The sequence below is a fragment of the Rhagoletis pomonella genome, unplaced genomic scaffold, assembly GCF_013731165.1.
Source record: "Rhagoletis pomonella isolate Grant_MI unplaced genomic scaffold, Rhpom_1.0 Rhpom_scaffold_00014, whole genome shotgun sequence".
In the NCBI taxonomy this organism is placed as follows: domain Eukaryota; kingdom Metazoa; phylum Arthropoda; class Insecta; order Diptera; family Tephritidae; genus Rhagoletis; species Rhagoletis pomonella.
Genome location: NW_023458568.1, coordinates 15186970 through 15213615, shown reverse-complemented (window position 1 = coordinate 15213615; position 26646 = coordinate 15186970). Strand labels below are relative to the sequence as shown.

General features: G+C 35.1%; 1 protein-coding gene across 1 annotated transcript in view; it reads left to right on the top strand.

Annotated features, from left to right (window-relative positions):
- LOC118749272 (protein furry-like) overlaps positions 1 to 26305 on the top strand; it is an 85579-nt gene extending 59274 nt beyond the window's left edge. Inside the window, exons 5-8 of the mRNA XM_036484072.1 lie at positions 10087 to 11049; positions 11114 to 11359; positions 11437 to 11803; positions 25815 to 26305. Of these exons, the coding sequence (XP_036339965.1) occupies positions 10087 to 11049; positions 11114 to 11359; positions 11437 to 11803; positions 25815 to 26011 (1773 nt within the window). The 3' untranslated portion in view covers positions 26012 to 26305. The remainder of the gene's footprint in view (positions 1 to 10086; positions 11050 to 11113; positions 11360 to 11436; positions 11804 to 25814) is intronic.
- The last annotated feature ends 341 nt before the right edge of the window (positions 26306 to 26646 follow it).

Below are 26646 nucleotides of genomic sequence, written 5' to 3'. Positions count from 1 at the left end.
CCACTGCCGCTGAAATGTCCTTTAATGCATATGCCTCGGGCCAACGCATGAACCTGTCAACTATTGTAAAAATGTAACGATGTCCTTACGATACAGGAAGAGGTCCAACAATATCTAAATGAATATGATCAAATCTACTTTTGGGAATCGGAATTTTAATTACTGGAGATTTAGTGTGACGATTAACCTACGATTTTTGACAATTTATACATTCTTTTGACCAAATATTAATTTCTTTGTGCATTTTTGGCCAATAGTACTTTTTAATAATTAGACGACGTTTAGCTTTTGTACCAGGATGTGTAATGCCATGTAACATATTAAACACTGTCTACCGTAAACAATTTGGAACAAATGGCCTAGGATTCTCACCTGTCATTTCACACCAAATATTAAAATTTAAAAGTGGAATTTAAATTAATTTAAGGTTATGTGACGTGTCTCCAGATTTTAATGTGTTTAGTTCCTCGTCCTGTTCTTGTTCATTTTGTAAAACTTTGAAATTCAGTTCTGTACCCTTAATTGCATCAACTTCGAAAGCTCGAGATAATGTGTCAGCTATAATGTTCTCCTGTCCTTTAATATATCGTATGTCATTAGTAAATTGTGCAATGAATTCCATATGTCTAGTTTGTCTCGGACTACGTTCGGTTTTTGAACTCAAAGCATATATCAAAGGCTTGTGATCTATAAATAATGTAAATTGACGTCCTTCCAAAAGATAGCGAAAATGTTTAATGTTCAAATAAATAGCTAGCAACTCCCTGTCAAATGCACTGTACTTAACCTCGGATGGAGAAAGTTTCTTAGAAAATAAAGCTAGTGGCTCTGATTTGTTATCAAACTTTTGATGTATGACACCACCAATTGCCGTATTAGATGCATCCACATTTAAAGAGAGTTTGGCATCTTTGTTAAAATTATTTAATATCGTAGACGCAAACTTTTCTTTAATACATTCATAGGCTTTATTTGTTGTGTCATCCCAAACTAAGGACTTGTCACGTTTCTTAGTTGTTCGATTGATTAAATCGTAGATAACTGCCGTAAACTCAGCTAATTTTGGTACATATCGATGGTAATAATTAACCATGCCTATAAATTTGTGAGCCTGTTTAATAGATTTAGGACGTTCAAAACTACGAATTGCTATCACTTTTTCATCAGAGGGTCTAATTCCTGCCCCAGAAATATTATGACCTAAAAAGTCAACACTTGTTACACCGAAAGTACATTTACTTGGTTTGATATTTAACCCGTAATCTGTTAGGCGTTGGAAAAGTATACGGAGATCTTTAAAATGCTGTTCATCATTTTCACTTGCAACCAATAGATCATCAATATATGTAAAAACAAAATCTAAACCACTAACTACTTCATTAATAAATCTTTGAAAAGTTTGCGTTGAATTTCTTAGTCCGAAAGGCATTCGTATAAATTCAAACATACCGAAAGGTGTCGTTATTGCAGTTTTATAGATATCCTCTTCTGCCATTGGAATTTGGTGGTAGGCCCTTACCAAATCTAATTTCGAAAATATATACTTATTTCTGAGATTCATGTTAAAATCTTGAATATGAGGTAAAGGATAACGGTCCGGTACAGTCACAACATTAAGTCTCCGAAAATCACCACAAGGACGCCAGTCATTCAGTTCTTTTTTAGGTACAAGATGCAGTGGAGATGGTACACAAGAATTTGAAGGTGTAGAAATCCCTGTCCTCACTAAAAAATCGAATTCAGTTTTGGCTACTTTAAATTTAATCGGATCCAAGCGCCTTGGCTTAGAGAATGGCAGATTTCCTTCAGTAAAAAGTCTGTGAACCGTAGAATGTTTAACCGGTTTCGAATAATCTGGTTCAGCGATCAAAGAAGGAAACTCCTTCAACAATCTTGTATACTTGTTCTCTACTACGAAAATTTTTGGAAGCGAAATGTTACAAACACATGAAACTGTGTTAACCGAAAGACTTGTTACTGGATCAACTAAACGTTTGCATTTCATGTCAATTAAGAGACCGTATTTGCAAAGAAAATCTGCACCAATAATAGGTTTCGCAATATCAGCTATGAGAAACGTAAATGGGAACTCGCGTCTTAAACCTAAATTTATATTTAAAATCTTTTTACCATACGTTGAAATCGTTGAACCATTGGCTGCAGTAAGTATTATATCTGAAGAACGTTTTGTATGAGGGAATTTTTTTACCGGAAGTATAGAAATTTCTGATCCACTATCAATCAAAAAATTTAGTTTGTTTGTTTTATCAAAAATAAATAGGCGATGTGTGGTAATATCTAAATTTCCATTGTTTGCCGCCACAACAACGGATGACTCTAGTTTAACGAATTTTTGTTTTTAGAAAAAGCACAAGGCTGTTGACATTTCTGAGCCTTATCACCAAATTTGTAATGGTATCTACATAACCAATTTTGTCTATCACGAGATTTTGATCTACCTCTATATGGACTTCTAAAACAATTCCTATTATATGATCTATATCTAGAATTTTGATTAATTTGTTGCTTAATAGAATTTAATTCAAAGGCAAGTTTTTGAAAATTTTCGCACATAAGATTCGTCGTTTTAACTAAATTCTCAATAATTGTGTCTTGTGATTTAGAATTTTGAAAACTATTCATAGCTGATATTTCGGTTTTATTAATCACTTCCCAAATATTATCAGCTAGTTTCACCAATTCATTTATATCATTGGTACTTGAACTAGCTAATATCACACTAAGATTTTTTGTCAATTTTCTCAGCCAAAGCTTCTTTAAAATATCTTGACTAAAATTGGAACCTGCAAGCAATTCAGAGGGTTTACGATCACCCATCTCTGAATCTGACAAAATTTTATCTAATTTCTTATTTTCGCTTAAAGAATGCCTTTCAATTAAGACTTTCTTTAATTCTGAAAACTTGTTGTTATGCGGAGGATTTTGAATGAAATCTAATATTGTAACTATTACTTCTTGCGGAAGCGCTGTGATTGTATGTTCATATTTTGTAGTATCTTGTGTAATGTTTTTCATGTTAAATTGCATTTCTGTATGCACAAACCAAGCTTCTGGACAACTTGTCCAAAATTGCGGAAGTTTCACTGAGGTTGCATATACCTCATTATTATTTTGACTAGCATAAGGATTTGCCAACTCCTCTTGAAAAGAGTTGTTTTGCAAATCTATAAGCGAGTCATTTAAATTACTAGTCCGTGTAGATATGTGTGTATCATGTGGGGGTGAACGAAACATTATGATAACTTCGCACAAAAAAAAAATCTCTATATGGAGTGTTTACAATTAAAAATTAAAAGATATATAATAATAAATATAAAAATATATTTATCAAAAATATTACATAAAAAGAAACAGCTCACTGTGCTCTGCAACTGCTGATATTGACAGCACAGTCAACGTGATTGTTGCTGCGTTGTCGTTGCTATTGCTCCTTACCGTTCTTGTTGTTGCCAGTGGTAGGAGCTTTGCTTTTGTATAGTTGATATTTACACTGCTGCTAGTACTGGTTGTTATCACTACTATTATCGGCGGAGTTATCAACTGCATCTAAAGTTTATGTTCTTCATTTGTTGAGCGTTTTTGTGCTGCTGCTACTGCTGCTTCCGTTGCTACTACAGGCACTGAAACTGGTACGTGACACTGCTGATGTTCACGTTGATTTTCCTGCTGCTACTAACGCTGTCGCTGTCTGTTGTTGTACGCAGTAGTTGTTATTGGAGTTAGTGTTGGCGTTGATGAGTAGGAAAGATATCGCCGCTTCTTAAGTGGTGAACTTGAATCGTTAATTCTCCTCTGTTATGAAAAAAAATGTTGTGGTTGTAGTTGAAACAGCTTCTGCGACTAGCTGAAGCTGAAGCAGATGCTAATGCTGACGCTGTTAGTTTTAATTGATGCTGATTGTAGTGGCGTTTGCAATCCCTGCATGCTACGCTAACTTGGACACTAGATGAAGCAACCTCTATTGTAGTTCCGGGAATTTGCCAAAACTGAAGACTTGCATGGCGCGCAGGCCTCTCGTGATGTTTTCAAATCAGCACAGGCACAATTGTGGTTCGCAAAGATATACGTAAACGTATAATGGCTTGAGGTGCTCCTGGCAGGATCGCCAAAAATGTAGTTGATTCCAAAGGTTTTTTTTTAAATATTTTTATTAAAAGATAACAAAACTTAATTTATTTTTATGTTGTTAGCAATTCGAGAAAAGTTTGAATAAATAATAAAAATTTTCTGTTTGATTTACGAACCACAAAAATCACATAAATCTAAAATTTCCAAAATTACAAAGTTGAAATGAACACAGTACAATAAAAGGAAATAACACAAATACAAACCCTACAACGTTCAATATGCTCTTACATACGTATGTCTCCATAACTACTCGAAATTTTTCGTGAGAATGGCGATACCCGAGATTATGTCGAGAACTCGATTACTCGATTTCCCGGGTATCGAAATGCTCGAGAATGTGCGAGCAGAAATCGAAGGCCCTAGTCAAAACCAAACTAATGGGACAATGTTTCATTTGAACATAAGAAACAATGCGCGGAAAAGTCTGTCTTCCGAAAGCTAAGTCATGTTTTCACATTTTATTTACTGACTTTACAATTTTTTTAACGGTTGGCATCATTCTACATTAAAATAGTGCAATATTCTAGCTGCTATTAATTTCGCACAGAAAAGTAATCATTTGACCTAATGTGCAGTAGTAAAAAAATTATAGCCGAATCACTTTTTGTATTATTTGTATTATTTTTGTTGTTATTGAACCTATGTTATATTTTTTTTATAAAAATGTAGTTCATTCTTTAACAAAACCCGTGTAAATCCAAGTTTCCAAATTTGTGCAATATGAACAAAAATTCAACAATTTTTCGTGCATATTTCGAACTTTTTAAAAATTCTAAAAAACCAATCGAAACTTCTAACTATTTGAAACTCGTACTTTATTCTACTAGAATTCAATGCGCCACAAAACTGCATACTCAGATCTTAATTAATAAACCCGAAATTTTAACGAAAATTTGTTGTTTTCTTTTTTAAATCGCATACATTTTTTAGGCAGTGTCACTCGATTGGTACATAAGTAAGGATTTGTACATTTTTATACTGGGCTATTGGTAAAAAATGGGACAATTCTGTTTTTTTCTTTAGTCAAAATATTGGTACAATACAGTTATGTTCTATTGAAAAATTTCAACAAATTAATCTTCGTGATTGGGATAAAGAAAAATATTTTGGGTGTTCACACAATTGGGATACGATGCCCCATCGTGTGACTCTGCCTTTAAACTTGTATTTATACGGATGTTTTTAAAGAATGAACTATAAAAAACTTACCAAAATTAAATAACAGCAAAAATAATATTTTAAAACTTGGTGCGGCTATAATTTGTTAGACTACCGTACATAAGTTGACCATGATTACTCGGCCTTGGTAATGCCACTATGCGCATTTTAAAATTTTCAGGCAATAGCCTCATGTCATTATCGATTATATTTTTTGTTGTTGGAAAAAAACTTGACTACGGCCCTGGTGATATTGAAAAAAAAATTCCATGTTTTGACGTAGAATACGTCTTACATTTCGATATGGAGCCTATTCTGAATTGTTGTAGTTGTAATTTTTAGAGCTTCGCGAAAACGCTTGTTGCGGGAGATCTAATGAAGTGATTTCAAAGAAAGGTGTGGAGTTTCAAAGACAAAATTCCAAACCTATCGACGGAGTCATTTTTGTAAGTAACCAATTTGGTTTCTGTCGTAAAAATAACGGTAAACGTTGCCTATTTTGGGGTCAATTTTGAGCCGTTAAAGTGCTCCAGCAGCTTATTATTTGCAGATATAACCTTCATTTTCGGGATACAGATCCTTTGGAGCAATAGAAATGTTATCGTGTACAGATTTTATATAAATTCAACAAATATTGAGTAATCTTAAGGCAAAATATTGTTTAAAAAATTTGCAATTTTTTTTATTAGTAAAATGCTCGAAAACCGCTCGAATGATTTTGTTTTTGTTTTCTTTAATCAAAAACTCAAAAGTTTTCCTTTCGTTTGGTATATGGGAAGTATTGGTTGATTTCTTCTAATTATTTGTCTATACATATTATATATGTACATACATATATGTATGAACACATGTATGCATAATACGCGAAAACTTTTTGAAGTAAGACAACACTTAGCAAAAGACCAATCCAAGAATAAAAGTAAAGTTGAGCACGTACATAGATAAAGAAAAGGATTATATAAAGGCAAAGGTGAAGTGGAATATGTATATGAAGAATGTTATAAACATGAAAATAAAAGCAAAGATCAATATAAACAAAAAGATGAGGATGAGGATACCGATGAAAGTATGGATGAAGATAGAGGAAGAAAGATTAAAATAATGGTTTTAGAGAAAAGGATATAGATAGAGGCACAGAGACTCAATCTGGAAACTATTTGGGGATTTTCGGGATTCTCGGGACCCATCGATATAATAATCGATATTTTGTTAGTTTTGTGATCGATATTTTTATCGATTTTGTTATCGAAACTTTTATCGATACTGTTATTGATTTCACTATGGCTATAGTTATCGATATAATGATCAATATTTTTAACTATTTTGCTATCGATATTTTTTATCGGTTTTGTTATCGATATTTTTATTGATTTTGTTATCGATTTTGTATTAGATTTTGTTATCGACTTTGTTATCGATTTTATTATCGACTATTTATATATTTTCGATCGATATTTTTGTTGATTTTGTTATCGATATTTTTATAGATTTTGTTGCCGATATTTTAATCGATTTTGTCATCGATATGTGTATCAGTTTTGTTATCGCTATTTTTATTGATTGTGTTAACGATCTTCGATCGATATTTTTATCGATTTTGTCATCGATTTTGTAATAGATTCTTTTGATAAATTTTGTAATCGATGTTGTTATCGACTTTGCTATCGATTCTGTTGTCGATACTTTTATCGATTTTGTTATCGATATCGATATTTTCATCGATTTTGCTATCGGTATTATTATCGCTTTTGTTATCGATATTTTTTTCTTAGTGCTTTTACTCGGATATGCTCTTAACCATACCAAGTGTTCTACGTTTAAATTTAGCGGCTGTATCTCCAATACAGCCTGCAGACCAAGATAAAGGCGCTGGACTGTTCGTTTTTTTCAAAAGTACCACTATTTAAGGACTTCATCTATAATTCTTCATCCTTCCTTCATCATAATTCCTTTGAAAGACTAATAATTCACTAAAAAGAGTATCCAACTCTATGTCTTGTATGCAAAACCCTTTAAGAATGTCAGTAAATTGTGAAAAAAGATTTGTTGTTATTAAACCGACAGTTATTTTCGAGATAACTAACAACACTCGACAAAAAGGTCAGCCTTTTTTTAACAATGTAAGCTCCATAATATCGCAACTGGTACGTAATGTCCCGGCGATATGCCCATAAAACGATTGAACTCTTTGTTGTATTAATTTCTTGGGCATATACAACATTATCTGAAACATACCCACTATAATTAAATTATTTTCTTCTTACTTTTTAAAGTAAGTTTAAATAAGTTCCAACGTTATGTATAAACCTTAAGAAAATCCTAAAGTATTTTGTTTGAATGGAAAACTCTGTAGAAATCAGTACAAGTTGAAAAATCAGGACATTAGCGTACTGATTGCAGAAATGAATAAAATCAGTACAAGAGTTGAAAAGTCAGTACTGTAGTGATAAAATCAGTACGTCTGGCAACCGTAGCACTTCTACATTACCATTCACCAGCTTTCTCACTATAAGTTTTAATAATACGGCTGTAACCTAGGTAACGCAGCGAACGTTCAATACGAAGCAGCAGTGCGGAACTAGTGAAGTCATCAATTCTACCAGATTATCAGTAATATTGTTCTTCACCGTTCAGGAGTCTCTAGAATCGGCCTAGTGAATTCATCGGCTACCTTTCACAAGTGAAATAACCAATTAATATGAACTAGAGGGCTGCATGAATTCGTTCAAAACGGCTTGTGAATTATTCATATACAAAACGAATTAATGATTTTGGCTTCACATTTTTTTGAATATGAGTAAATACCTGTTCTGATATATGTGTCTATTACAATATTCACACGAAGTGAAAATAAATTGAATTGAAATAAATGCAATTTTTTGTATGAATATCCAAAAATTTTTTTTCTATGTACACATGCACAAACATACGTGTGTATGTATGTATGTATTGCTGCGCACCTATTACAATACAAACAAATTTGTTTGTAGAAAAAACCTTTAACCGAAATGGGTTTGAATGATTTGAATGTTTTCCATTCATTCATTCACATTCTTCCATTTGAAGGCAGAAAATTTAGTACTGCATACTACCATGTTTCGGGCCCCGGCGAGGTCGATCAGCCTCAATCCGTTGTCGGACGTTTCGTAGTAGAGGCTGAATTTTCCAACGGTGGTTCCAAAGATCCCTTCCATGCCCACCCTGGCATTGAAGTCGCCAAGCACGATTTTGTTATAATGACGGGGGCAGCGCTCGTACGTGCGCTCCAAGCGCTCATAGAGGATATCCTTGGATGCCTCATCCTTCTCTTCCGTCGGGGCATGGGCGCAGATGAGCGAGATGTTGAAGAATCTCGCTTTCATGCGTATTGTGGCTAGACTCTCGTCCACCGGGGTGAACGACAGTACTCGGCGACGGAGTCTTCCGAGGCTTTGCCTTGCTTCTTCACTTCAAGTGGTTCTTACGTGGCGGGTCCTAAACCCAACGCACAACCCATTGCTGGGACGGGGGTGGTTTCGCCACCAAATACTCGTTTATAATGCGAGCCGCTTTCTCCAAACAGACACCCGCTTGCAGCCGCACCTACTGGTAAACAGACGCTGCAGACTTCAGTGAGCCCTTAAACCGAATAAGTCGGAGTGGCCCCACCGAAGCTCCTTCTCTTTCTGCCGTGGCCCAAGGCTCCACTCGGATTGGTTACCGCATCTCGCACATGGGTTGCTCACGTTGCCAGAGTGCGCGAACGAGGACACAAGAGTCGGGATTGAGTATAGCCATGCAGTTACAGCTGCATACCCAGAGCAACGACTATAGCCCATTGCACTATGTTACATATTTGGGTAATTTTTAGCATTTTCTATAAAGTAGAATATATCTAACACTTCAATAAACAATTGGATATTAATACTGGAAGTCTCCTGAAGAGAACCACAGTTTTCCGGTCGAAAAATATAGATTTTCAAGAGTTTTATACCATTTTTACGAAAAATTGTTTTTCTCCATATAAAATACATGGAAAACTTTGAGCGCTTTGAACACTCAAAGGCGAATTAATATAAGGTGGTGTTACTAGCTCAGCTGATTTTGTGTATGTGTTTCGCCGCATGGCTTCTGCTATCAAATTGAAAAATTTTGTTTGAATTTCTACACACGCTCTTACAGATTTTGACAGTTTATGCCGCCAAAGCAAAAACAAAATACATTTAGATTTTTGTTTTTGTACTCCTGCTATCACCTTATATTAATTCGCCTTGGAGCACTCCCTGAATATTTTTTTCGGTATATAATAATCCTAGGGGGTGGCGGCATTAAAAATCCGACCTTATTTTTTTACATATATTTTTGGACCACTTTAATGTACATATACATATGCATTATTTAATTTGCCCACGCTTACGAGTCGAATATTACTTGATTTTTGTCTGAAATATTTTAATTAAATTTAAACATGATTTTTGCGTTTCTATTTTCGTTTTTGTTGTACTCATCTTTGCTTACACTTTCCCCAATTACTGCAAATAGCAGTCTCTGAGCACATCGATCTTAACGGGATCCATTGTAACCAGACAAAGCGTAAGCGTTCGTTTTCGTCTTTAATTTAATTTTGCTGTCTTAAAAATATTTGTGAAATAATTTCCATTGCTTTAATTGCGCAAAGGAGGCTTCACATATATACATATGCACCTGCGCATTTGTATCTGCAACTTTTCTCTTTGTGTTGAAAGTAAAAGACGTTTTTTACAAAAATCATCTTATAAATTTTTGTTTCTTTCCGTGCAGGTGATTTTCAGCCAATCATCCGATCTTATGGAACGCCAATCTTCCGCTGCATCTTCTACGGAAGAGACCTCTGGTCCGCAGGGTGATCTGAGTAGTGGCTCGCGCCGTGATGATGGCCAGCCTGATTTTACCGTCTTCAAAGACTTTGATTTTCTTGAATACGAGGATAGCATTGCCGGCGAGTCGACAGACAACTTCAATTGGGGCGTAAGACGTCATCAGCTATTCGAAGGTGAGGAAGAGCGCTTGACCTGTGGCAGCGGTATCGGCGGTGGTTCGATCAAAGGTGGTCATTCATCTGCGCTCGAGGACAGCTTCAGTGAGAAGACACCTATATTAAGCAAAAGACGTCGACAAACTGCAGACGATTCATCTGACGAGGATGGCGAATCGGAATCGCCTATTGACGAAGACCATCGCCAGGCGTTCATGAAGTCGGCGTACAACGTGGGTCCTCCCACCTCCCTAAGCCTACGTGAACGGCGTCGTCGTAACTCTGTTTCTCGCAGCGATACAAGTGGTTCCAGTGCAGGCGACTTGGGTGACATAACACCGTGTAATGCGTCGCCTCATTTGCCAGGTATTATACGCTTCGGTGCACCCATACGCGATGAAGCTGAGGAGAACTGGCGCAAGCAGCTACAGTCGATGTTGATCAATCAGCCCTCGGCGCATACATCTGAGCTTCTAATGCAGCTTTATCGACTTATAAAAGAGCTGACTTTCAAGACGATTAGCATATCAAAGGAGGCAAAGAAATTCTTCACCGGCATTGGTTCGCAACTAGGCAATCGCATATCGCTATTCACTGATCTACTTAGCTCGCGCGCTGATCCACCACGCGTATGGTGTAGTGATACGCAGACAACTACACCCCGGCTATTTGAAACACTGCGATTTAATGTGTTAGAAGTGCAGGAGCACTTGGAGACTTTCTTCGACCGCAAGGATCAAGTGTTGGAGGTGAGTGGAAACTATATACATATTTTAAATAATTACAATTCCAATGGAAGTTACTTGCTTCTAGTGCCTCGACGCTGTTAAAACGTCATGCAAATTGTCACTCTTCAATGAAGCGGATGTGGCTGCATCTAGTATGGAGTTGACAAGTAGCACCAATATTGGTTACATGACCTTCGACCCGGCCTCCTCCGAAGTGGTACTAGATCTGGGTCGCGCATTATATAAATTGATGTTTCAATTACTGCTTCTAATCGAGTCAAACCACAAAATATCCTCCAATGTTGTTAATCATTTCAGAATCAACGAAAAGGTGAGCATCCGGATAGATTTGAACAAAACATGTATTTATCTGTGAGGTGATATCATTTGATTTGCAACTGCTTACAGATGCACGACATATCCGATTTATATGCATTAGTGCGCGACGCCTTGGTACGCAGCGTCAGTGAGGCGGAGCTCGAATGTTTCGAGGCAGCATCGACATCCACCGAAGGCGAACACACTCCCACTCCTTCGCCAGGCATACCCATGACTAGCGAGGAATTCGAAGTAACACTACAAGAACTTATCGAGGGGCAAAAATGGTCGGCTGCCATAATGCATGTGCGCCAATACAAACGCATTTCGCAAATGACTGCGTCCAACCCAAACTTAACCATTTTTAGCTACAACAATTTGGATAGTCGTTTAAAGTTCGATGAAATGCCCATTATACTGAATGCTTATGCACAAAGCATAATGAAAGATCGTACAGGTATGTGTTTAGTGCGATGCAGAGGTCATAGAATACAAGATTGCGCAAAGGTAAACAAAGCCGAATAAAGGGATAAAATAAACTGTCAAACTGTTAATTTTCTTAATATTAAATTTCGCGATAGGATATGTTGATTCATGGGCGTAGCCAGAACGAAATTTAGGGGGGGAGAGGGGCGGCCCTACAAAAAAAATCAAAACCAATAACTTACTTACTAAAAAATTGCTTATTATAGCTTAAAATTATTGTAGCCAATAGAGGTAAATATGTTGTACAAAAAACAAATAAACAGAAGTTCACAAAAGTTGATATAAAACTATTCGTCGATTTAAATTGTTAACTTTTTACTGAGCATGTTTATTTTACGAGGAGGAAGTATCGAAAGCCTAACCTCGTCAGTGTGAGACTTTAACCCAAACAAAACTTCCTACCGTCATGTACCGTTCCCCTCCTGGTACCACCGTCAAGGATTTCGTCGGGATTATAACACTGTGTGACTGATAAAGTTATAGATCTATTCTCTTCTTCTTCTTCTTATTTGGCTCTGTAACCGCCAAAGCCTCGTCCTTCTATTCCATCGGGGCATTGGCACATATGAATGAGATGTTGAAGAATCTCGCTTTGGTGCGAATTGTGGCTAGACTTTCGTCCACTAGAGTGAACGCCGGTCTCTCTCCCACCACAAATCCAACACCGAATTGCACTCCTTTACGAGGCAACTGTAGTAGACGTCGCAAGGCTCCACGCTTACCTTCCTCGCCCCATCCATCGCATTTCGTGGATGGCGGTGATTTCAGCCTTTATTTTTCCCTACGACATCAACCAGCCGGGCAGAGGCACCATCCCGATTAAGGGTTCGGATATTCCAAGTGCATACCCTAAAATCATAGTCCTTGCTATATCTGCCGTGATCGTCATCAAAAGAAGGGGGTATCACCCGAGGCATGTGTTTTTTTCCATTGGGCAAGGTTTTAACTTGACGGGACCCAAACCCAGCGCACGCGGGCCACTCCCAGTTGAATGGCAGTCAAAAGCTTTTCAGTACTCGGAAATGTACAAAACATAGTGGTCAAAAGTGAATATCTCTACTAAACCCTGATGTATTTTTTAAATTCATAGCTCTCTACATACCTGTATAGTAAACCAAATAGCCGGGCCAGACGTTATTCAAAATAAAAAATATAAAAAAATAAACTTTTTCCGTATACTCTGTAATATTCCTCCTTGGAAAGGTAAACTAACAATTTATAATCATTGCTTTGCAGCGAAATATCTTCTCTTAAATTATATACATAGGTATGGTATAAATATGAGGACGTATTGAACATTTTGAGTATGCAGATTTTTTATGCTGGTATATTCATTTATGCTAAATATATGTATTACTTGATTTTGTTTTGTCACACTTAAGAAGTAAACGTCTTGGCTGATCACCCAACCGGTCTATAGTTTTATCAATAATCTCAATAATCTGTGATACAAATCTTTCGTTGTACGCTTAGAAAAGACACAAACTTAAAGACAAAGTAATAAACAATTAAACAATTTTTGGTCATTGTCGACTGCAGCCAGGTGTTTACCCTTTTTAAATGGAAGTGCTTTGAAGTTAGAGAGAATAACTTGATACAGAACCGGATGATCCACATATCCACTTTTTAAATCAATTTACTAATTATTTTGTTAGCGTTGGGAGTATAATTTGTTATGCAGTATATATATAGAAAAAACCTTGAAAGTTAGGGGGGCCGAAATTATCAAGCAAGCATTTCGTGGAACTATTTTTGAATACCTAGGCAAAAATTTGGAAGTTAAGGGGGGCCCGGGCCCCGCCCCGGCCCCTACCTGGCTACGTCCATGTGTGGATTAATTGTGTTAAATTATAAAAATATGTATATGATTTATAAAAAGAATTAATAAAGAAAATGTGAAAAATGGTGATTTTTTGTAAAAGAATTGGTCCATTTCAGTACATTTAAAGTTTCGGTTTGCGGGATGCGCCACTTTTGTTCTCTGCATCGTGAATGGTACCGCTACTTTGATTTTGACAATTATCGAGTAAAATTAAACAACTCGTTCCCGCGAGCCAACGTGTTTTAACCTTTTTTCTTTTTATAAATCATATATTTTTGCAATTTAACAAAACTGAACCATGTTTCTTATCAAAAAGTTGAATGTTAACAAATTCACTGTTGTTTTGTTTTACTTAGCATACGCCATGACCGCCATAAATGGGCAATCTGTGTACATATACTTTCCCGATAATAGAAAAAGTATCACTGTAAATATACATATAAATTCTTGGTGCATGTGTTCTAGGTAGGGAACATCGATTTTTTTTTGTTTAAATAAAACATCGGTTTTTCGATGCATCGTTCAAAATAACATCCATGGATTGTCTCTCATTTTATAAAGAATTCAGGAATAATAATTTGGACAGTATTGTTCCTTGCAATCTGTTTCGACATGAATGTATTGTATTTGCGACTAATTTTGAATTCCGGTTCTGTCGATGAAATTTTATTGAAGTAAGTCCACACAACGCTTCTGGGCTTTGATTTGCTTATTTGAACACTTTGATAACACTGTGGAACAAATTTAGGTTAGCAAAAGTTAGGTCGATTCTGAGAGTGAGGGGTGAAAATAGAGGCTAAGGGAGAAGGGGAAGACAAAGATGAAATTCCAGAATATCTGTGGGACGAAATTATCGACCTTTCTGATGATGATGACGATGACCAAGATATTAGAGAGAGCAGTGATGTTGGTCCACAGCCGCCTGCTAAACGGCAACTGGCCAAATCATTAATTTAATTTATTTAATTGTTTTACTTAAAATTTTTCATAACTAACATATCAAAATTATATTTTTTTCCATGTTTTTATAATTTCTTTTTCAATGTTTCTTCAAAACCTACACTGAAAAAATTGGTACATAAGAAATGAGAAGTAAGTTAATATTAAGCTGGAAACGCAAGTTTTGTATTATGATTGTTTTCTTTTCAAATGAAATTTATTGACGAAACTGAGAAGCATATTATAGATCAAACAGAAAGCAAAAAAGACTTAGTTTTGTGGAAAATAAGTTCAAAAAGCATGAAAAAAATCCAACATTTTGCTTCATAAGCACTACAAAAATTTTCTAAATCAATTTTTTTTTTTAATTTTAGTTGTTGCACAGGTCTCTAGCAATAATTTGGCTTTAACAGATTGAAAAATTATCAATTAGTCAACGAGTTATAGCCAAAAAACCATATAAACAATATGCTGAAAATCGGCATTTGACTGCAAAGTTCGAAGATCGATTAAAAAAAAATTCGAACAAACATAAACAAACTAATTTAGCCACTATTTTCAGCCCTCACTCTCAGAATCGACTTAACTTTTGCTAACCTGAATTTGTTCCCCAGTGTATTGCATCCCCAGATCTAGGTCAATGTGAAGTCTCAGCATACACTGCAACGTTAGTGCATTCAAAAAATAATAAAGGCCCATCTATGTACAGCTTTGGCGTTGCGTTGGTGCTGGCGTCGCTTCACCAGGTGACTATGAATACACGAGTTCAAATGCAGCCGTCCATATAGCCAGTGTTGCCAGGTCTTTGGCATGAGAAAACGTCCCTCTTGGTCTGAAAAAACGTCATTTCCTACCCAAAAACGTCTTTTCCAAATGTATGCACACAGAATTGTTCGTATTAAACTTTTATTGTATACAAAGGTACATACATATGTACGTAAGGTATATTAAAATGGCATTTCGACAGAGTACATTTAAAATTCATTAGAATCGCATTCATTAGAATTGCTCAATTCGGTGAATACCACTATTGTAAACTGATTTGAGGTTGTTAATATAAAAATCATTTAATACATACACTTGTGATCAGCTGATTAAGTCATCAACATTTTGATCGATTTTGGTTGTTTTTCTTTTGTTTATTTAATGTTTATTATTTGTCCATAAAAGCCTATCTCATTATATAACAAACACAATATAAATCCACATTTCAGACTTTGTGCAAAAATTTTAAAAATCTGCAAAGTTTCAGCTAGATTTTCGACTTTCTATTCAGATCTTTTAGAATGTTTTTGAATATGCAGTTTGATATCCCATCAATTTCAGGGCAAGAATGTGCAAGTTTTAATTTGCTAAAGAATCGCGTTGATTTTTATTATATTTTCAATGAAGTCTTAAAAAAATCGCCTACTTTTTTCTAACTTTTTACGCTGCTAGAGCTTTTTTGGTACTTTTGCGAGCGTGCGTGTTGCAATAGATCAGCTCTTCCTGATTTGGCTTTTAAAGTGCAATTGCAAACATTGCAATAAGCCTCGTAACCTCAAGTGTTTACACAACCAGCCTTTGATCCTTAGTCGAAGAATAAAAAAAAATGCGCGTACGCTTGGTTTGCATCATATTTAAGTCATCTGTGTCCAAACAGTAAATATGTTTTGAAGCAACTGGTGCAAAAAGCAAAGCTTGTAAAGATTTATTAAGAAAATAATTCAAAATCAGTTCTACTTACGAGATTTAGTAACAAATTTGTCGAAAGTGTGAGCGGAAGTATTTACTCTACAAACAAATAGTACGCTATACATTGAATATATCGCACGTTTAATAATATAGAGATGTAACTCAAAATATGTTCAGTATAATAGATAACCAACGTTCCCAAATATAGCGAAGATATGTCTTTCCATCTGTCTTTTTGTATATCACCTGTATGAATTGATTGCGTTATCCGACAAAATTGAAATTTTTAAATACTTCGTTACATTATTAAACGTGCGAGACGAAAATTACTGGGAAGTTAAAAAAGTCATTTTTTACACAAAAAACGTCCAAACGTCAACAGGATACAAAAAACGTCCAAATAACGTTAAAAACGTCAACCTGCAGAACGAATGCCAACTAGAGATGGGCACGTGAGTAATTTTGACTCACGTTCACGCACGCTCACGTTGATGGATTTTTAAATCACGCACACTCACGTCCTGCTATATTTTTTTCAATCACGTTCACGCACGCTCACGATGCCTATTTTTTCAATCACGCATGCTCACGCACGGTTCCTCACGGACATTTTTTTGAAATTTAAACTTTATTTATATAAATAGTATTTCATATAAATAGCCTTTTATCATACCAGTATTATTATAAAAGCTTGGCCAAACGCCTAGCAAGGGCTGAAGACACTATTATTATTTTAACAAATTTCAGATATACATACTTATGAATCTATTACAAGTATAAAAAAGAATTGGTGTCAATATTTATTCAACGTATGTAATATTAAAATGTCATTAGCTCATATTTTTGTTTAAAAATAAAATTTTGTCAGGGTTTTCACCAAGCAGTCGTGCACGCCTTTCTTCCAGAATTCTGCCTGACACAAAAAAACCTTTTCACTAGTTGCTGAGCTAGCTGGTATGTTTAAAATTTGCCTTGAAAGACTTCTAAGAAGGGGCAAATCTTTAGCTTTCTCCCAAAATGTTAAAACATCGTCACAACTTTTGTTTTCCGATTTTTTCAAATAAATCTTTATTTCCGTATTAATTTCTTCAAAAACTGTTTCTGCAGATTCATTTGTCGCATCTTTGAATTCGTCAAAAGTTGCACCGGTTGTTGCCCTTTTCGAGGTAGAAGGAATGTCATCATCCAGAATTTGGAAATCGTGCTGAGGGCGAGCGCTCTTTTCTTCAAGTGCAGTCTACCCATGATTCTATAATACAAGGTTAGATAATTATTGACAGCTGCGGTTTGCCACTCCCTTAAAAAAGGTTGCATTTACGAAGGACAGAGAAAGGGCAAGAATGCAATCCCTTGTTGCGAAAATGGTAGTAGAAAAGTACTCCAAGTAGGCAATTAGTAGTTAAATTCCTTTTGTAAATTCTAATGTATTTGCAGGAAATCTGGCATTTTAAACGAAATGTTGAACGTAATATTAATATATCTACGTGAATTACGTAATTTATATGCTATTTAGCCGTTAAACTGCAAAATGGCTCTAAATTTAAATAAGACTACTATGAGATTGATGTAAACATCCAATTTAAAAACAGTTTATGTTTTCATCAGTTAAATATGCTTCATATGCATATACAAATAAACATATTGCACAAAAGCTTATACTTTTATTTCAACCGAAGCTACACTGCTTCATTGTAAATTTGCAAAGAAGCAACACGGTGCCACTGCTAAGGGAGTGGTGCGAGAGAGACAACTGTCAGTTTATCGAACCTTGTATTATTGAATCATGCAGTCTACCTAAGCAGAGAACGTATAAGCAGAGAACTTATAAGTTCTCTGCTATCGAACCAATTTGAATTTACGGTACGAGCGGTGAGGCAAGCAAGGGTATCACAAGCGTCGCTGCCTCTGTTACTTTAGCAGTATTTTAACTCGGCTGACGCTGTTAATTCCATCGTCGCTATGACGACAAAAAGTTAACTAACTTCGTTTGCCATCACTATCAGCGTTGCCGTTTGATACATGTATATGTTTTAATATTTTTTTTTCTAAACGGTAGTATCTGATAATTTTTTGTTCCCAAATGCCAAAGTATCAAGCGTTCGGCTGGCAGAAATGAATTTTTCAAAATTATGAATAGTATTACTAGTCTAAAGACAATTTTTTTTCTTGTTTTTTAAAGTCTCACAATTTATATACATATAGATATTTATAAGTAAACCACACAAAAACATTACGCAATATCGGGCTTGCGACGATTGTGTGTGAGGTGTATGGGGTCGTTTGTCCTAAATTGCACGTTATTGCGCTAAAATAAAAATTATTTCGATATTTTGCTCATGCTTGTGTTATTGTACAATAATTTGTGCTGCGTATGGAAATATTTAGTCTAGTTTTGATTTTGCTATCCAGATCATGCTGTAAAATATGGATAAAAGCGTAGAAAAAAATTAATTTTTTTTTATTCATTTTTTTTACGTTTTAAAGCTGAAGCTATCAAAATATGCAGTGCACATTCATATTTCTTGCAAATATTTACTTGCTCAACGTTTCTTCAAAATAATATTTGCGCAATTTTATGCTGTAGAATTTCCAGAATATTGACTTGTACAAGTCTCGGGTTGCGCAAGGGTTTTGTGTGATTTAGGGGCTTTAGTTTGTTTATCGTTATGCAAATAAGCAGACAGAAGCAGGAAATATAAATTTTTTCATAACTATGGATTTAATTATAAAACTTTATTTATTATTTGTTTTTTAATTAATAGTTTAACAAACAACAGTTTTGTTTGCTTTTGATACTTTTTCTGCTCGGCAACTGATACATTTTTTTCAAGCTCGCGGCAACGCTGATTACGATGTGTGTTTGTGGCGAGATGTTAACTTCATGTTATTCATAGTGGACGTGACGTTAGCTCCTCTGCTCTGTTCCGGGTCGCCATGTTATTCATAGTGGACGTGATGTTAACTTCTCTGCTCTGTTCCGGGCTGTAATATTACGTCCGCCGAAGAAAAATAAATTTGTATGTGGTGCGTCTTCTGTATACTGTTTATTCTGTGGTTTTAGGCACTTCTGTTAAGAATTACATTATTTGGTTTCCTCACACAGGGAGTTATGGAAATACAGAGATACAATAAAAGCCACGCATAATTCACATGCATGCATCTTAAAAGTGTACATACATACATCGGCGTAGCCAGAATGAAATTTAGGGGGGGGGGGGGGGGGGCTCGACCCTATTAACCTGGCATTTCAGGGTAATATTTTATATATATATAAGGAAAATTTGAAAGTTAGGGGGGCTCGAGCACCCCCCTGCCCCTACCTGGCTACGCCCATGCATACATAGGTACCTGTACTATCGCGCAGGCGAAAAAATTTCAGTTAGTACAATCAGGGCTGTCAACTATACTTAGCTATGAAGTGTCATATTGAGCATGAAACAGTTCCAAAATGTGCCGAATAGAAAAATAAATAAATAAAAGTGCCAAAAAATGTGTCATTCTGTTTTGTTCTTCTCATTTAGCATTAAAATTACAAATACATTCCTAAAACAAAAAACCGATGCAAAGTAAGATAAACCAGTTGTATACACTATAGAAATTAGAAAATTTTAGTTGACAAAACGAAGTACATGCAAAGGGGAAATATTACTGTTTTTCAAAAGTGCCAATTTGGCAGTTTGTGCCGAATTGAAAAATTAAGTGCAATTTGAAGTAAAATACATGCGGCAAAAAATGGCACGGTTTGAACCAAGTTGGCAGTCCTGGTTAGGTTAGGTTAGGTGTGTTTTCGTATTCTCCAGCAAAAAATATCCAGTAACTTGCCAGTAACCAAATTTCGGAGAGTAAGCCAATATTTACTCCCAATGAGTGAAATATGCAAGAAAGTACGAAAACGAAAAACCAGCAAGAAGTTGCTAGTTTTATGAACAGCTGATTAATTTGTTACTTTCCGATGCAATTTTCTTAGAAAACTAGTATTTTCCACCTTATTATATATTTAAATAGGTTTATTTTGTCAACTGCAACTCTAAAAGCACCACAAACAATTATTTTGTTAATGTGAATTACATTAAGCATCATGCCATCAGCTGTTTTTCTTGCTAGCAAATAGTTGCTAGTAGAAATTTATCCAGTAAAAATCCAGTAAAACTTGCAAGTTCAGCTGTCATTTTTGCTCTCTCAATTTCCCCTCTTTTGCTAGTTTCTTGCAAATTTTTGCGTACGAAAACGACATCCAGTAAAAAACCAGTAAAATTAGTACTGGATTTACTAGATAGTGCGTACGCGAATAGGGCTAATGATGCATAGTTGTGTGCCATGGTATGGTAAAGGTAAACGAAAAATATTTGTCTATAGCTAACATACTGATGTGGCCCGTTGTTCAATGTTCCGGTAAAAAAAAGTATTTTTTAAAATCAAGCTTTTATGTAACATATACAATCAAAGGAATAAAATAAAGTAGTGTAGCAAAAGATTTTATAGCAAGAAAATTTTGTCAAAATTCCACTAAAATTAATAAAAAAAAAATAAGTTAAGCTTTAGTTAAAGTTACTAAAAGCCAAATAGTAAAAGGAGTTACTCAAACTCTAATGAAAGTTACTAACAATTTGTACTAATTTACTTCGTTTTTAAAAAAGCTTGTCAGCAAATTCAGCGTACATGCATAATTGGTTAGGTATACATATGTATGTATGCAGATATGTAAATGCCGGTTTGCTATTCGCGCGACAAAGTTTTTTAAAAACGAAGTAAATTAGTACATATTGCTAATAATTTTCATTAGAGTTTGAGTAACTCCTTTCACTATTTGGCTTTTAGTAACTTTAACGTAAGCTGAACTTAGTTAGTTAACAGTTTTAACAAAAATTTCTTGCTAAACAATCTTTTGTTACACTACTTCATTTTATTCCTTTGATTGTACACTGAGGGGAAAAAATATTAAAATCAAATAGAAACGTAATTGATCTTACTATAAACGTCAACGAAAGTATTGTATATTGGTAAATATTCAATTCAATTACGCGCATATTAAAATAACCGCGTTTGTACTGAAAAAGCATCCGCAAAGTGAATAATCAAGGACAAAAACTAAAAAAAGAAATCAGTTAGCATGTTGCCTGCCGTGGAATTCGAACCCGACCATCTCCGAATATCAACAACTTGTGGCAAGCATCTTTGCGCACTCAGCTACACCTAGGCATACAAATTTGCTTTCAAATGTTGAATATCCATCAACACCACAGCACGCGATTTGTGCGGATAAACATGTATGTATATGTGTGTTGTCCCCGCTCTCAGAGCGTCGCTCTGCATGCTTGGGGTGCGTATGTACACTTACATATACATACTCAGATGTGAACCAGGGATGAAAAAGTAGGCACAATTGTACCTTTTTCCGACGTTTGATGACTTAAAGGTACATTAGGTACAGCCACTAGATTTTAGGTACAATCATCTTTTGATCAGATGCATTTTTAGTTTTTTTTTCTTTTTCCTTTACCGTGCTAATATATTTACTTGTAGGCACGGGAGAAGCTTCGCTTTCATTTTGAAGAATAAACAATTCTAAAGAAAAGTGGTCAAAAGGAAGAATTTAAAAAAGTCATATTAAGTATTATCTTGAACATCTTACACTGTTTTTAGAGCAGCTACTACGAAAAATTAACACTTTACTTAGCTATCCTCAAATTCGTAATTTTTTCTATTAATCTTAACGCTTATTTTCACTAAGTCAAATTCAATGGCATTTGCGGTCAAATAAGTGAAAACAAATTGTCAAATGAGACTAAAAAATGGTATTTTGATTGATTTAGATCATAATAGACCTTCAGGCGTGTACATGCGCTGTTAAAGTGGCTATTTGTAAGTTTTTGGCCCATAATATCAGCGGTAAAAGTAGGGATAAAGGAAAGAAAGTTGAGTCAAAATATGTCAAAAAATTTTGTTGTCAAAATATGACATAATGAAAACCATACAGTTAGGGATGCAACATCGCTCTTAAAAACATCGATGTTCCCGCAACAAACATCGATGTCAAAAAAACATCGGTTATAAAAACGATACATCGATGTTTTACCGATGTTTTAATATCTCATCTGCTACACGAAATAAAATGTAGCCTGAAATATTTTTTAAACTCGAAAGAACTAGATTCACATATCCGCTGCAAACCATAACTTTATACAAAACTTTGAAAAATTCAACACATTTTTATCTTAATTTTGAACTTTTTTATCTGTATTTTTAAAAAAAGCCGTTAAAAATCGCCTTGATTTTTAACCTCTTATTTGAAAAAAAACGCAAAAGCCGCCAAAAAAATCATTAAAAATCAAAGCGATTTTTAGCCGCTTAAAACTTGCACCTGTTTTATTATTATGATGTATCTTAAATATGTAAATCTTATTTATTTAAATATGAATAAACATTTTGAAATTAGTTCAGAAAACAAGCTTTGATAATCTAGCCCCGAAAAGCCTGCTTCTATCCTGAATGATGGTTGCACCAGCCTTCGAAAACAAGCGCTCGCTTGCCACTGGTCGTTCGGCACAATACGAACGGAGTGAGTAAACGATGTCGCTGTTTTTCACTTTCCTAGTCGATGTATCGACGATCTATCCTCCAGCAAAACGTCGATATTAACATCGATTTTTTTGGACGAAACATCGATGTTTTGAAAACATCGATGCATCGTTTGCATCCCTACATACAGTCCAGTGTCTGGGATGTCTTCAAATTTCATATTTTCTTTAGATGAGAACTATAGCTATTTGGCCCATATTCGCTTGTTGATTTCTGGAAATATATTTAAAGTGCTTTCGAAGTTACTTACGGCAATTTGATTATTTTCTAGCAGGCTTTTCCTGTTGTTTTATAAAAAGCTGGATAAAGAAGTATACTTCGCAAAATGTGTTTTTTGTCTTTTTCGCCAATATTTTTCAGTAGTAAAAATTAAACAAAAAGAACGCTTCTTCGATTCCCATTAGACTATAGTCTATAGATATAGGCTCAGTTAAAAAAAAAAACCTAATCATGTTAAAGTACATCCATCTTTTGTATTCATGTTTTAAAAAAAGATTTATAATAAAACTACAAATCAATGATGTAAATTTTTTTAGGTACAATCTGAAATTTCCATTTTTCATCCCTGATGTGAACAGTCAAATACGTGCGTAATAAATTTTGTATGAAAATATTATTTTTAAATACGAACATTTGGCTGCAATTTAGTTTGGCATCCCCGGAGTTCCGCATTAAGGTAGCTATGGAACGGTAGAGGGAGTTCTCCTGATTGCAAATATATATACTTTTAGCCGCAGCAGGCTTTTAGTTTTTAAGTTATTTGTTGTTAAAGTTGGTAAATTGAACTAACCTCTCGGCGCTATTTCACACAATAAACACTTTATTTATGTGCACACTTCGGCAAAATAGTTGCATTAAAACCCCGGCCTGAGATTTCCACTTTAATATACAATTCTTAATTAATTAATTAAGTAAAACGCGTTTATAAATGTCTTCACAAACGTTTGCACATTTCACAAACAAGCAGAAATAACAATGGATGACAGTAACACAAAATGTATGCTACCATACGTTAAAAAAATACACAAATAAGTGCGTATAATTAGGAAGTATAAGTGTATAATACGTACATATATTGCTCTTATTAAAAATAATAATATTAGGATCGATAGGGGTCTTACTCCTGATCATAACGGTATTATTTTTTTCGGGTGGAAATAATATTTACTGGTGTTATTGTAGTTCAAAGAACACAAATGTAGAAAACGTACATCGTTAATTTGATAAATAATGAACATTTTTAATAAAAAATCGCGCGATTTTTTATTAAAAATTTTCGCCTGCAGCGCTTTTTCCATAAAAATCAATACTTCGATAAATAATAAAAAATTTTAATAAAAAATCGCGCGATTTTTTATTAACAATTTTCACCTGCGGCGCTTTTTCCATAAAAATCAATACATCCATAAATAATGAAAATTTTTAATAAAAAATCGCGCGATTTTTTATTACAAATTTTCGCCTGCGGCGCTTTTTCCATAAAAATCAATACTTGATAAATAATAAAAATTTTTAATAAAAAACCGCGCGATTTTTTATTACAAATTTTCGCCTGCGGCGCTTTTTCCATAAAAATCAATACTTCGATAAATAATGAAAATTTGTAATAAAAAATTGCGCGATTTTTTATTAAAAATTTTGGCCTGCGGCGCTTGTCAGTTTTGTTTATATATTGGGGGTATTTAACCCCATACCCTCCTTTACTACTAATTCAACGCTGAGCAGGAAAATGGGTACGATAAAAACTATTCTCTTTTATTGTTATTTTCTTAGATGTGGCTGCACTCTTCCACTCTTCTAATGTCAGTGTGAAACCATGGTTGAATCAACGGTTCTGTATTCACAATGTGCGTATACATATATAAGTGCGTGATAATTATTAACACTTACTTAATTTACTAAAAATACATCATAAATGTAAAAAATATGTTTACATTTCATTGTGCGGGGTTTTAATGCAACTATTTTGCCGAAGTGTCTACATATATATAGTGTTTATTGTGTGAAATAGCGCCTAGAGGTTAGTTCAATTTACAAACTTTAACAACAAATAACTTAAAAACTATAAGCCTCCTGCGGCTAAAAGTATATATATTTGCAATCAGGAGAACTCCCCCTACCCCCCCCCCCCCCCCCCCCCATAGCCACCTTTTTTTTTGTACGCGGGGGCTGCCAAACTAAAATTTTCCCGAACATTTTGAAACGATAATCAAATATAAAGTATTCATTTTTACTATGCATTATTTCCCTCAGTGTACATGTTAAACAAAAGCTTGTTTTTAAAAAATATTTTTTTACATTATTTTATTTTCATCTTCATGCGGCTCCGATGGCCGAAGTGGAGAGTGCTATTACTGGACCGCGGAATGCCTGGTCTAAGCCTACTCTGGCCAAATGGTCAGATGTCTCATTACCAGGTACCCCCGAGTGACCCAAAGTAAAGCATGCTGGTTATTTTTGCCAAGATATTGTATTTGAGACTTGCATTGCCGAACTAGTTTGGAAATATCTAAATAGAAGGCTGGTCAATGCCCCTTAATTGCAGCAACAGTAGAGCATTAAAGCTCAAACAGTCATCGACGTAGCGTATACGTAGGTTGACGCAGACACGATCTACCTTATGGGATTTGCGTGTTAACCAAAACTCACTACCACATGGCGGTGACGTTGCCTTTGCTTCTCTCTCGCTCCATCAACAGTAAATTTCATATGCTGCTACGTACGTCAACCTACGTTTACGCTACGTCGTTGACTAACTGCGCCTTTTCTATGATCGTAGCTGTATATACTTTATATGTACATATGTATATTTCTTGTAAATCTGGTTTTTCAGATCCGTGACACAAGAATAAGTAGTATAAGTATTTTAAATTTTTGTATCATGTTCAGATTTACATATAAAACATTATATGATTTCAAAATACTTTGCCTGAAACTAATATTTCATATTCGTATGTCTATATTTCAGAGGCATTTATCGTTTCAAAATACGATTCTGAGCTATTCGAGGTTTATGCAATACTATCGGAGAACTTGTACCATGTATCCAGCGCACTCACAACCATGGAAATCAATATGAAAAGTTACTCGGGTAGTGCAGCTGCTGCGGCAGCTGCCATCGCGGCGACCAGAGGAGAAAGCAGCGATGCTGTTACGAATCTTTGAGAACCTTCCTATCGAAAATTTTCATTTATGTAGTATTAATACAATTCATTGTAAAAACATTTAAAACGAAATCAATTAAATATGCATATTAAATGTAAGTAGTTGTCCCACTCAAGAGCAAACTAACGTGACACCGTCGATGTGAATCAATCTGGAAGTTTTTAGCGTTAATAGGTATGAACAAGTGAATGCAATAGGGGTATTCACGATCCGGTGCATACTGTCTAACATGGTGCATATATAGCATAAAAAGCATGATTGTTGTTATTCAATAGGGGTATTCTCCAAAGCTTGCAAAGCCATTGCAAGTAGCACGGATTGCATGGAGTGCATAACTTGCAAACACACAACAAAATACATGGGAAGCAATATTTCCTATCGCTGCAAAATATGCAACGTCGAAACCCAAGTATATATTTTGCAAAATAGATAAATGCGACCCTGTGCTAGTTGTTTTGTTGTTGTAATTGCTACATATTTTTCTCATTCCTCTCATCTCGCTCACTCCATTTTTTTGTTTTGCTGTCTTTTGTTATTGTATTTGATACGTAATTTCGCTGCTTGCTACCCATGCATGCTACCACTTTGCAATGGGGTGCTCTCGTACTCTTCGAAATTTGAAATAGTATTTTTGC